Source organism: Nannospalax galili, unplaced genomic scaffold (genome assembly GCF_000622305.1).
Source record: "Nannospalax galili isolate Female #2095 unplaced genomic scaffold, S.galili_v1.0 scaffold976, whole genome shotgun sequence".
Taxonomy (NCBI): domain Eukaryota; kingdom Metazoa; phylum Chordata; class Mammalia; order Rodentia; family Spalacidae; genus Nannospalax; species Nannospalax galili.
Window position 1 is genome coordinate 396,858 of NW_008339381.1, and position 13,031 is coordinate 409,888.

General features: G+C 41.0%; 1 protein-coding gene across 1 annotated transcript in view; it reads right to left on the bottom strand.

Annotated features, from left to right (window-relative positions):
• Positions 1 to 13,031, bottom strand: part of Itga8 (integrin subunit alpha 8) — a 215,974-nt gene that overhangs the window by 82,380 nt on the left and 120,563 nt on the right. Inside the window, exons 16-20 of the mRNA XM_008833886.3 lie at positions 8,955 to 9,010; positions 8,043 to 8,197; positions 6,684 to 6,821; positions 6,138 to 6,205; positions 4,033 to 4,180 (exon numbers count right to left, since the gene is read on the bottom strand). Of these exons, the coding sequence (XP_008832108.1) occupies positions 4,033 to 4,180; positions 6,138 to 6,205; positions 6,684 to 6,821; positions 8,043 to 8,197; positions 8,955 to 9,010 (565 nt within the window). The remainder of the gene's footprint in view (positions 1 to 4,032; positions 4,181 to 6,137; positions 6,206 to 6,683; positions 6,822 to 8,042; positions 8,198 to 8,954; positions 9,011 to 13,031) is intronic.

Here is a 13,031-nt window from a genome sequence, read left to right on the forward strand (position 1 = left end):
ACCACACCAAACACACCACACGACCCACACCACACCACAGCACACCACAACACACACCACACACACACCACACACACCACACACAGCACACCAGACACACACACACCAGACACACACACCACACACACAACACACACACCACACACACCACACCACACACACACACACCACACACACACACACACACACACGTAATAAAATAATTACAAACACTGAAGTTTATGTTTGTTCTGCACATTATCCCTGTGCAAGCATTTTCAGGTGATAGTTTTCTTCCTTTTTGCTCCTGGAGATTGTATCATGGCTCGTACACCATGGGTACAGTCTGTGCAAGGGCTTCACATTTCTCATATACATTTTTCAATATTGAAGTAACTTTAACAGAGAAGTGAGTATGCAGGAGGAAATGAGGTGATTTTAGGTCATTCCTTGGGGAAATTTAGGCAAAACTGATTTTCATGTCTGAAATGAAGGAGGAAGAAGGTGAGGTGAAGGGCTGTAAGCACTCTCACTTCTCTGCTAACCAGGAAGAAGTCAAACATCTTTGCATTGTTGTTTTAAACCACCTTAACAAGGTACAGTCAACATATAAAAAGCTATATACAGTCACAGCATACAACTTAATGAGTTTGCAGATATTTTTTCTATTAAGTTCTATTAAGTTTCTATTAAGTTGAATTATAATGATTTTAAATGATTGTCAATGATTTTTTATTTCTATTCACTTGATTTTTTTTTTTTTTTTTGGAGACAGGGTATGTCTCCCTTGCCTGACTAGGAACTCCTTATGTTCAAGGCTGGCCTTGAACGCACAGAAATCCAACTGCCTTTGACTCCTGAGTGCTGGGGTTAAAGTCGTGCATCGCCATGCCTGACTGGCTTGTTTTTAAACTGAGAAAGTAATTCAACTAAAACAAGAATTCATGAGATTAGAAATGGGAAAGAGAATTGTATGACCCCTGCATTTTCCTTTTCCTCCCTCCCTCCCTCTGTCCCTCCCTCCATCCCTCCCTCCCTCCCTCCCTCTGTCCCCTGCCCCCGGTCGTTTTGAGACAGGGTTTCCCTGTAGCCTCAGCTGGCCTGGAACTCACTCTGTAGACCAGGTTGGCCCTGAATCCACAGAGTTCTTTTGAGACCCTGTAGTCCTATGTATAGGCTGGCTTTGGACTTCTGATCATCCTGTCTCAGTCACCCACATGCTAGGATTTAGGGGTACAACTCCACCCTAGGCTCTTCCCCTAAGTTTCCAAAGGCCTTTACAATAACAGCATCACAAAAGAAAGATTAGTTTCCACAAAATTATTCAATCATTAGAATATGGAAACTCCTTAGAGGATGGAGTCTTGAGAAAGCAGTAGAAAATAAATTTTAGTTAAATATATAAATTCTTCAGCAAACACTAAGCTTGTTATATGCTTATTCACAGGAAAGTATTGTAGAGGTGGAAAGCTTTTGCAATGTGATGGTAATTAAGAACTTTGCAACATGGAAAACTCTTAAGAGACAGGTATGGGGGAGGTGAGCAGGAGTCTCCCCATCCTGCCCCTTGCAGTTGCTCAAGATGGAAGTCTTTGTTTTCCAAAGTTTTCACACTCCTGTAACCTTTGTGGCCTCGCTTGCTTAATTATCACATGTACCTTTTACTTAATTGTCACCCATGTGCTGTTTTGCCTTTCGTTTGCATTTCCCCATACATGAATATAAAAGTCCCCCAAAACTTGAACAAGGGGCCTGACTCCTTTTATTCTTGGGGTCAGTCCCACTAGCATCAAATTATTAAACTTCCTCTCCTCACCTGACTCCAGCTGTTCATCTCTGATTTTTCCCTAACATTTGTGGAGGTCCCCAGTGAGAACAAGTCACCGTACCCTCACTGGTAATAGAGGCTGCTGCTCCTGGACCCTGCAGCCCCCTTGGCCCCCGGAACAGAGAAGTGCGCACCCCCGAAGAATTTCCTCTCCAGGTCTCCTTCCAGGAGGCCAGAGAGAGATGCATAGCCCAGGACTGGAGCCTCCCATAAGGTGAAGCCAGACAGATACCCAGAATGGACGTCCAGACCAGGTAATGGTTTTATTTTCCCTTCATTGTGACATGCCTCATTAAGATAGACGTGCAGATTTATAAATAAGGGTATTTGGATAGTACAAAGGCCTTATAAATTTGGGTACCCTAAACATCTTTAAATCTATTGGACAATGTCTCTAGGTCTATTATGTGAAAATTTTTTTTTTTTTTTTTGGCTTTTAGAGACAGAGTCTCCCTGTAGCCCCAGCTGTCCTGGAACTCACTATGTAGAACAGGCTGGCCTTGAACTCACAGAGATCCACCTGCCTCTGCCTTCTGAGTGCTGGGATTAAAGGTGGGTGCCACCATGCCCAACTTTATGTGGAACTTTTAAGTGTAACTTGTTTATACAAAACACTTTCTGAAACCGGGTGTGATGGCACACCTTTAATCCCAGGACTCGCAAGGCAGAGGCAGGCAGATCTCAGTCACAAGGCAGACTTGGCTTGCTGGCTCCTCTGACCCTGTGTGCTGTGTGCTTGTGCTTTCAACTCTCATTCTAAGTTCCCGCATGCTGCTATGTGAAAGGGTTAGCTGTGAACAACTGTAGTTGAATCAGACTCATGAAAGCTCTTTTCTTATACTCTACGCTTTTGGGAATGGTAATCTTAAATGGTCTCTAATAATAGATTAATTCTGTATTGCCTCATTAAGACTAAATACTTCTTGTCATCCCATTCTTTATCCTCTTCCATGGAATTGTCTTTAATGGAAACTGTTTAAACATTAGCTTGTTTTAATCTTGCTGTAACTTTTGGCTATGGTTAACTTTTAGTACAAATGAAATATATAATTCTGTCACTTGTTCAGTTTGAAACTAGTCAGAAATATTTACTGTCTTAAAATGTAAATGATATTTCTGAAAATGCTTTCTTCAAGTGAAAGCCCTTATGTCTAGCACCAGTGTGTATGGCTTTGTTCAGCATGGCCATTTTTGAGATGAGATTCTCGTGTGTGTGTGTGTGTGTGTGTGTGTATGGATGCATATGTAAAGTACTGCTGGCTTTTAAGAGTTTCTTTTATATACATCTGATCAGAATTTCATCAAGGTAATCGGTCTTGGTTTTGAAACTGGTTTGTAGTGACATTGTGTTTAACCATAGTATGTAAAACCTGGCCTCTGTCTTTAATTGCTAAGTCTTGCATATGTCTGAAGAAGAGAAGCTCTGTTAACCTGGTGGTTCCTGTTTGTTTGCTTGCTCTGGGTGTTTTCAGTCAGGGTTTTGATATGTAGCTCAGGCAGGCCTGGAATCCCAATCCCTTTGCTTCAGCCTCCTGATTGCTGAGATTACAAGCCTGCCCCACCATATCCGGCCATTTATAATGCTGCTCTAGACCAAGTAATTAGGACTACCACAGGTTCCCAGGACCGTGGAGTGGCAAGGTTCATGCTGTGGCACTGAACAGGAAGGTCACCTACAGCACTGATGTCGTTTCAGTCACCAACAGCATTAAAAACTGGCACGTGAGGAAGAAACAGTCCTTCTGGTCATACTCCCAAACAAGTGGACGAAAAAGAAAGCTTAAATGAATGTGTTTCCTCTGCAGTTCCTGTCCAGGCTGTTATCAGTGCTCAGCAGGGACTGGCTAGCTCTTCTTCCCTCGTGAATAATAAAAACCAGGCCTTGTGTAATATGCTTGGGAGTTAAAGGAACTCAAAACAAGGCTTGAAAAGCCAGTGAGAAGACTGAGTGAGCCTGGAAAATAAACTCATATACCTCACTGACCAGTTCCTTTCTCTTTCTTGCTTCAGCCCCTAGTCTTTGGCCAATTTACCTTCCTGCTGTAGCGTAGGTATTAATAGTCTACAGCCCATTCTCTCTGGATCTTTGCTGTCCTGAGCCTACAAAGGAAGGTTCCCTTTTGCTTTCTTTATTTAGGAGGAAGTACTCGGCCTATTTGGCCCGATTCAATATTTACTTGGCTTCAAGCACATATGCAGCTCTTCACTTTAGTTAGCGGTAGTACCTTGTTGTTGCGCTCAATCCCGACGTAATCTGCCTCCTCTGGGATCGTGACGAAGAGTTCTGCTTCATAGGCGCCTTCCCCTTTGTTTCTGGCGTTTATGATGAGCATAAGGTGATTCTCATCCCCAATGATTATCTGATGCTTATCTCTAAAAAATACAGTTTGAAAAGAGTGATCATGTAACTTTATGTACTGACTTCATGAATATTCTATTTAAGAATTTAAATACTGTTGTGTTTGTTGCAGGCCCAAAATTCCAGCACTTGAGACCTTGACAGGGCAGTTGGAAGTTTGAGACCAACTTGGGCTACATAGTGAGCTTGAGACCTTCCTGAACTACAGAGCAAGATCCTGTCTCAAAACAGAACACAAAACTGGTTTAGGAGGAAAAAAGAAAATAAAAGGGGGCTGGAGAGATGGCTCAGCGTTTAAGAGCACTGGCTGCTCTTGCAGAGGACCTGGGTTCGATTCCCAGCACCCACATGGCATCTAACAACTGTCTGTAACTCCAGTTCCAGGGGCCTCCAGTGCCCTTTTCTGACCCCCTTGGGCATTGCATGACACAGGTACACTTACATACATGTAGGCAGTACACTCATACATATAAAATAAAAATTATAAATAGAATATTTCTGAAACATTTTTTTAAAAGAGTAAATGCAGGCTAAAGAGAACACTGGTTGTTCTTGCAGAAGACCCAGGTTTGAATCCCAGCACCCACATGGCAGCTAACAACTTTCTGTGACTCCAGTCCCAGGGGATCCAACATCATCTTCTGACCTCTGCAGACATTGCACGACACAGGTGCACTTACCTACATAAAATAAAAATTAAAAAAAAAAAAAAGGGAAAATGCAAGACTAGACTGAGAAAGAAGACAGAGCATCAGGAAGGGCCGGTGGGAAGCCTTAGAGAACAGTTTCTGAGCGGAAAGGGCGGGACAACGCTCAGTGGTGTACTAGTAATTGTGTAAAATTAATTCTGAAAAATAAACTTGCCCTCTATCGTCTGTGGATTCCAGTGGTGTGTGAACTCTCCCACTGCGGTCAATTTTAAGCTACCAACAGATTGAGCAATCTGCTAGCAAAATTCCTGCAATCTTAACATGTGACAGGAGCCAGAGTGAAGGAGCTCCAGCACATTGCTGAGAATACACATTAGAATGAGAATGAGTTGTGGGAAAAGAGAGAGAGCTGGTTTAGCAGGCGAAAGGGTGCCGGACACACTGCAGTGGGGGTGATAATATGGAAAAACAGGCAGGTGAAACAAGGTCTTAAATGGCTGATGGAGGGTTTGAAGTATTTTAAGGAAACTTAATTCACTTTGAACTCCAAATGAAACCAATATTTAGAAATGCCTCCTCCACTTTTGACCCCTACTTAAAGCTATTGCTTTTGACACTTGGTAAATTATGAACTTTGGGGGAAGTCCCTTCGAGAGATTACCCAGCAGATTCCAAACACTGGCAGTGAGGGAGTTCCTGGGAGAGAGAAGCAGAGCTCTGCTTCTCCCTAGGATGTTTTATGCGCTACTCCAATTTCTTTCTGTAACATAACACAGCGCAATTACCAGTCAGAGTCAGGGCTCCCCGTTACTGGAACTATGAATCTCTTTGATTCTCATTTGACTCTGTGACACCTTCTCCTTGACTCCCTGGTGTGTCTTTTAAGTTTTTCTCTCCCCCGCCCCGCCCCCAGTAAATTAAAATTAATTTTGTTTTGACAGTTTTAACGATGCCTTTGAGTCATGGGGTGCTGGAAAACAAGTTCCGTTAAGGTGTGGGTGGAACCTGCCTGTCTGAACCTTTGCTCCTGTGACTAGTGAGGTGAGTGAGTACAACCTCAGCCACACCAGAGTTTACTTTTAACAAAACACTTATGCTGAAAGATGAAATAGCCCAGGAATGACCTCAGGGTGCGTCAATTGACACCAGTGATAGAGAACTGCCCAGACCCACAGGCTGACCCAAAGTGTGGCCACTCTCAAGAAATTCACACACCGCTTTCCCCCTCCAGTTGTTGGATGAATATACTGCCTCAAAAGGAGCTTTAAACAAACACCTGCATTTCATTAGGTGTAATATACATTTATTTATTTAAACTTACGGTCTGACTGACAGCTTCAAGTCCGGAATACATAGATTGTCTTCTCCACAGTCCACCAGGATGCGAGCCTGTGTTGAGCAAACCAGGCATCAGAAATGATCTGGAGAGTCTGAATCACCTCTTTCTTCTTGAAAATTCTGAAGGATTCCATCAACTGAACCAAAGCTTTCATTTCACTGCACCTGAGTCTACCCAGCTCTAAACTCTAAGTTGACGTCCTGATAGACCCTAGTTTTTGTTATGAGTTCATTTTCAGTTTGTTTTGAAATGTCTGTGGACAATGCTAACTAGTATATCATACATCTGCATGATATACTGGCTGTATTGTTTCTATTGCCGTTACATTTTGAACAAAATAAATCTTGGCTGCATAAAGGGAAGGACTTTCAAAATCACGATAAGGCACAGTATTCAACAAACTTGTTAGGAAAACCTCCCTAATTACATATCTGCGTGCAGGAATGAAAATGAAAAGGGCCAGCTATTTTCTTCGGGTCACGCAGACGGACCGCGATGAAGCAGCATCAGAAAGCGTCAAGGACATACCTGTTCTGTAACTGTGTTGTCTCTGTAGTAGTTCAAAATTGGTTTCACTTGCAGGCCTTCTTTAAAGGTGGAGTCATCCAAACTGTAATTCAAGCTAATGTTGATTGGAGATAATTTATCTCGGAATTCGGTTTCATCCTAGGAAAAATAATCACAAACCTCATCAAGGTTCTGTGAAATAACTGCAAGGTGTTGTTAGTCTAGAAGAGTGGGTAACACTGAACTTGAGTTAATGTAAGTGAATCATGAAACAGTTATCATTGCAACAGATGTGGCTGCATGCTGAGTTACGCGGTATGCAGAAGCTAGCATAAACAACATATGTCTCTTGATGAAATCATTTAGCTCCATGGCGTCACTGGAATATTCTAGAAGGAATTGTTACTCCAGACCTGTAACAATTCATATAAGCTTGGTCAAGTCACCAAGTAATATATTATACTTATATACCATAAATGCCACAAAAACTTTCATGAATCAGGATTTTTTTTTTTTACTTCGAAGAAGTTGCTAGAATTTATAGGTTCTTGGATTTAGAGGAAGAAAACTTTCTAAATTCTCTTCCTCTTGTGTTATTTAAGTTGTTTCATGAACTTCAAGATACTGTTAGTACATTTGAAGTTTTCTCGGTAAAGAACTGGAAGTCCTCACAGTGAGGAGTGGGCACTAACCCTTTGGTTCCTCCCAGTCAGGCCCATAATAAGACAGGAGGGTCTTATGTGCCTGACTTCTCATTCCCGAGTGCCCTTGTGAACCATTGGTCTGCACTAGGATTCCCCTTGCTGACTAAGTCCCTTGGAGAAAGAGAAGAAATAGGAGCATTGGTCGCACTCTAATAACCAGCAACATAAAATGGATAATTGTGTTCTAAATATATTGGATTTTAAATGTCATGGTGGGATTTGTAAAAATATATTACCTTTACAAACACAATTAAAAATTATTTTTGATGAAAGTTTTGGATGTCTAAATATTTTCCTGAGCTGACTGAAATGCATGCTTATAAAATCTAACAAAGCATACTCACGTAGGGTAAAAATTCAAATAAATTGTGTTGAACTTTTATGTAAGGGGAGTGGGAGGCAGTTAGAAATGGAAACCACCTGAGTTAAGTCCTATTTTCAAGATTTTATCCAAAACAAAAAAAAAAACCTTAGACATTAATCACAACAGATCATTGGCTTAGATGAAGCCAAAGTCAGGAAGAAAACATTCAACCTTAAAATAGTTTCCTCCTAGGAAAATGGAAATAGACAGCTGGAGATCTCTGTGGACTAATATGACAATTAACTGGATAGGAATGGTTGGAAGTCAGATCTGAATGTGAGAGGCAGCAGAAGTGATTTGTAGAGCACTTACTCTGAGATAAACGATAAAATCCTGGCAGTGGAGGGATTTCTGCTGCTTTATCACAAGAGGAAAGACGAGATGGGACTGATGGTTACGGAGGAAGAGAGTTCGCTTGATGGCGCCCTTTTGTTTTAGGGAATCTAATTGCACCTCAGCCATCAGAGCTAAAGGACAGAAATAAAGTAAATAAAATCAGGGGAGGAAAAGTATTTGGCAAACAGTACTGTGTCGGGGATATGAAACCATTTCAAGTTGCTAATTCAGGAAATGTCTTTTTTTATATAGTTGGGAGTAAGCATAACACAGGAACTAAAAAAAATGTTAAAAAATACTGAGCAAGATATAATTATCGAACTTTGCGTGTGTGTGGTGTTGTGTGTGTATGTACATGTTAATGAACTTTATGTGTGTGCATGCATGTATGTGTGTGTGTTTGCATGTGGAGGCCAGAGGTTGGCACTGAGTGTCTTCCTCAGTCCTTATCCACCTTAATTTTTGAGACAGGATCTCTCACGGAACCTGGAGCTCACCAATTAGTGGTTGGCCAGTGAGCTCTAGGGATATGCCTGTTTCTACCTCTCTAGCCCTGGATTACAAAGGCACACTGCCATGTTTGGCTTTTATGTGGGTGCTGGGGATTGAACTCTGGTCCTCATGCTTGCATGGCAAGCACTTTACTGATGGAGCCATCTCCCCAGCCTCTGTTTCATAGCTTTCAAAAATATAACTTGCTACTTGTCCCACAAGTATGTTTTTTTGATAATGTCCATTATTAAAGTAATATTTATTAGAAAGTTCTTAAAAGTGCAATAGAAATGTAGATAATAATCAAGGACTCTTTCGTTTTCTATGGTCTGTTTAGAGAAGTACTTACTGTTTAGTTTTCTCAGGATTGATAGCATAATAATGAAAAAAGCTTACCTATTGTATTTGAAATGCTCTGGCCTGTTACAGCTGCACAGATTCTTAAAGAAAAGCTGTGGAAAAATAGTAGTCAATAGCTTTGAATTTAAGCCAGAAATCGTCTTTTCCTTCTTCGTACATAAAATGAACATTTCCCTCTATACTTCTAATAATATACACATGCAGACATATAAACACACACATACACACACATACACCCCCACCAGTTGGTCACTATACAATACAACTGAGACAGGTTGCTTTGCATAGGAATTCAGTACTTGAAAATATTGCCAGGGAGTTAATCAATTGATTAACACCTCACTGTCCCTATGCAATGAACACGTGTGAGTATCTTATGCCGGGAAGCAAAGAGTTAGGCAACACAGTGGGGAAGAGCAATAGCAAAGCCTGGACATTAGCAAGAACATGGCCCTGAAGATTTTCAGTGTGGCTGGGACACCCAGCAAGATAAGGTTAGTCGGGTGGTTGGTGGGTGGGAAAGAGGGCTTTGAAGTAAGGAATGTGGGTTCAGTGCTAAGCACAGAACAGCTGGGCTTGATGGCAATCATCCACTCTACTGGGAAGAGGAGACTGGAACTTGGTACCTTGCTAGGGATGGGGTACTAATGGAGTAGAGGGGGAGAAGAGGGAGGAGAGGCAAAAAGGGGTGAAAATGGCTGTCTCAAGCTAGGTCTGCATCATGATGCGGGGTCTACAGGCAAAAGGAGTAGTGCAGGAAAGGTCCTTTGTAATGTTGCCTTGGCATGCCCTGACCACCAGCCAAGGAAATGTTTGCCACGGCTTTAGGGTCATCTGAACCTGGACCTGGTCTGTGGCCACAAACAGAATGAGAAATAATCCACTGGTCTCTGCCTGACTTTGCCAAATAGTCTTAGCTTTCTCCTGAAAAATCCTGATAGCCAGGATCAAAGATGGGACCTTTGCATGTTTCTAAAAAAGTGAAAAAAAAAATTAAGAAAATATCACAATTTAATGATAGTCTTAAATATTTTACTAGTAAAATTCTACAGTATGATTTGAATATTTCTATGGAATTCAAAAGAAGTCCATCTCCAATCAGGCTTTAATTAGATGTCCGCTTCCTGTGTCAAATGTAATGAAAACGTGTCACATCTGGGATTCATCTGCCTCCATGACCTCAGTCAATGTCAGCCTTCAGGGTAAATAATTCACCACACACCATTTAGCCAAAAGTTTCCTGAGATGTCTGTGCCATTACAAGTGTTTATATCACTTCTCCAGAGAAAGCACAAATTTCAACCCACTTCCATTTCAATTAGGATTATTCAAGGAAGATGAGTAGGTAGTCACATCCTTCAACTTTACAGTGGGTCCTACATCCAACTTTTAAAATAAGGGTTTGTGTTACATGTTAAAATTGTCCCTTGACCTTTAATCTGTTCATAATTAATCAGCATAGACAATGCGTTTGTAAACTAAATTCCTATTTATGATGGAATTATCAATATAGAAAATGAATTTAGATACAGAGATTGCTTTATATAATTTAAAGCACTATAACATTCACAAAAGGACTAAGTTCCAGCTGTGAAGTGAACCTTATTTCCTGTCCATGATGAGCTTTGATAGATGATGTTGTCAGCGAGGGTTACTCTTATGAATTATGTCAGCACACATCTATATTGCTTTCTTAAAACTCAATTTTTGTTACTTTGGTATCATTAACAACCGGATGACTTTAACTTTTTTTCATGAAAGTTTAACGTAACTCCTATAACTTACTGACCTATTGATACTAGCATGCCAACCTAAATCTGCCAGGTTAAACATGCTTTTAGCAGAAATGACTTTTTGAAGTCATGATTTTTCCCCCCATAACTCTGTTCTAAACTAAAAAGGAAATCTCAAAATTGCTATAAAGACACTCTCAGAATTATGTCTACGAGTGCTTTGCCTGCATTCATGTATGTACACTACATGTATGCGGTGCCTACAGAGACCAGAAGAGGTTGTCAGATTCTCTGAAACTGGAGTTACAGAAGCTTGTGAGCCACTGTGTGGGTGATGGGAACAGAAGACCAGTCCTCTGTGAGAGCAGGCAGCTCTTAACCACTGAGCCAGCTGTCCAGTCCCATCATGTGATTTTTCATATTTGCAGGTCAATACATAATTATGAATTATGCCAGGCAGAGCTGTGAAATATTGCTAATTAGAATTAAAATTTCAAACAACAATTTATGGTCACATTGGGCAAAACCTATTAGCCTGAGTAGTTTTCACTGGAGAAAAAACACAAAGCCAAAGCCAAACTATATGAAATCAAGCAACTGAGCTCTCTCAATGCACGATGTAAGTGGGGCTATTGAAGACAGGCTGGAATGCCCAAAAGGCAGAATGAACATAACGTGGTCCTCACACCAGTTGCCATCCATGAACCACTGGAATAACAGTCCCGTGGGGTAACCCTGTTCGTAGTTGTGCATGATGAGAAAGAATAAGATAAATGTAAAATGTGATTTCAAAATACAAAGCGGGGCTGGGGAGAGGTCCCATTTGGCAAGTGCTTGCTGTGAAAGCATGAGGACCTGAGTTTGGATTCCCAGCACCCATATAAAAGCCAGTCCCAGTGGCAGGAGTTTACAATGTGGAGGTGGGGAAGGGGTGCGCAGACCACTGAATCCTTGGGGCTCATTGACCAGCCAGTGTAGTGTAATCAATGAATTATAGGCTCAGTGACAGACCCTGTTCCAAAAAATAGCTTGGAGAGTAATTAAGGAAGACACCTTCTATCCGCCTCTGACCTCCACACATGGGCAAACCTATCACACATACATATGCTCACTCATATGAATGCACATACACCATGTGCACAAATTAATAATGAAAGTTCAAGGCAAGCAATTCAAGTCTAATCATCACTAATTCTGAATCATTAACTAGTTAACTCATTTATTTATTATTTTGTGTATGTGTACATGATATAAGAGGGTACCCGTACCACAGAACTCCTGTGGAGGTCAGAGCACAACTTTGTGGAACTGTTTTACTCCTTCTACCTTTATTTGGTTTCTGAGGACCAAATTCAGGTCTGATTGAACTCAGGTCCCCATGGCTTACTCAAAAGTGCCTTTAACCATTGAGCCATCTCGATGGCCCAGTCATCTCTAATTCAATCTTACATCAATGGTGAGAACCATTAGATTTTTTAATATCATCATTCATATCCAAAAATCTTTTCTTTATTCAGATTGGAGACCTGGACAGTTTCTTTTCTTTACAAAATGAAAAAATAAAAAATAAAAATAAAAAAACCACAGTAATTATTTTCTAATTAGTAACCAATTATCTTAATAGTTACTATGCTGAATTTCATTTCCTTTTTCTTACTTAGAAATGCCAGCAGCAGATATTTTGTAAACCTGGACAGCTGACTGAATGACATAGAAGTCCACATGGAAGGAAGGAAGGAATGACTTGTGGTTGCAGTTTGCAGAAAGTTTTCACATCTCCAGTACAAGCTTGACAACTCAGGCCAACATTGTAGCAGGAAAGTTAATGGATGCCTCTCAACCACGTTGGTGGAAACTGAGCTAAATTCTCAGACTATCAGTGAAGAGTCACAAAAACATTCTACATGGAGCCTGCTGTGGACTTCCTGTCTTCTGTTTGTGTGGGGTTCTGGGGATGAAACACAGGACTTCCCTGGGCTAAGTAAGCACTCTATCACTGAGCTGCACCCTCAACCCCTAACTTTCTGTCTTTTGATATTGAGATACCATTCAGAACTTATGCATGTGAAAATGAAATATCAGAGATGCAAATGAATTAAGATTACATAACAGTAAAGGAATGCCATGTAAGTCGCCCACAGAACAAATTACATTTTATATTGATAAAGCTATTTTCTGGTTAAAAGGTGATTTCTTTTTCTCTACAAAGGTAAATAGGTCCCTATATTCTTTAAAAATATACTTCAGTCTCCGGGTGTGGTGGTGCACGCCTTTAATCCCAGCACTTGGGAGGCAGAGGCAGGCGGATCTTTGTGAATTCAAGGCCAGCCTGGTCTACATAGTGAGTTCCAGGACAGCTGGGGCTACAGGGAGACACTGT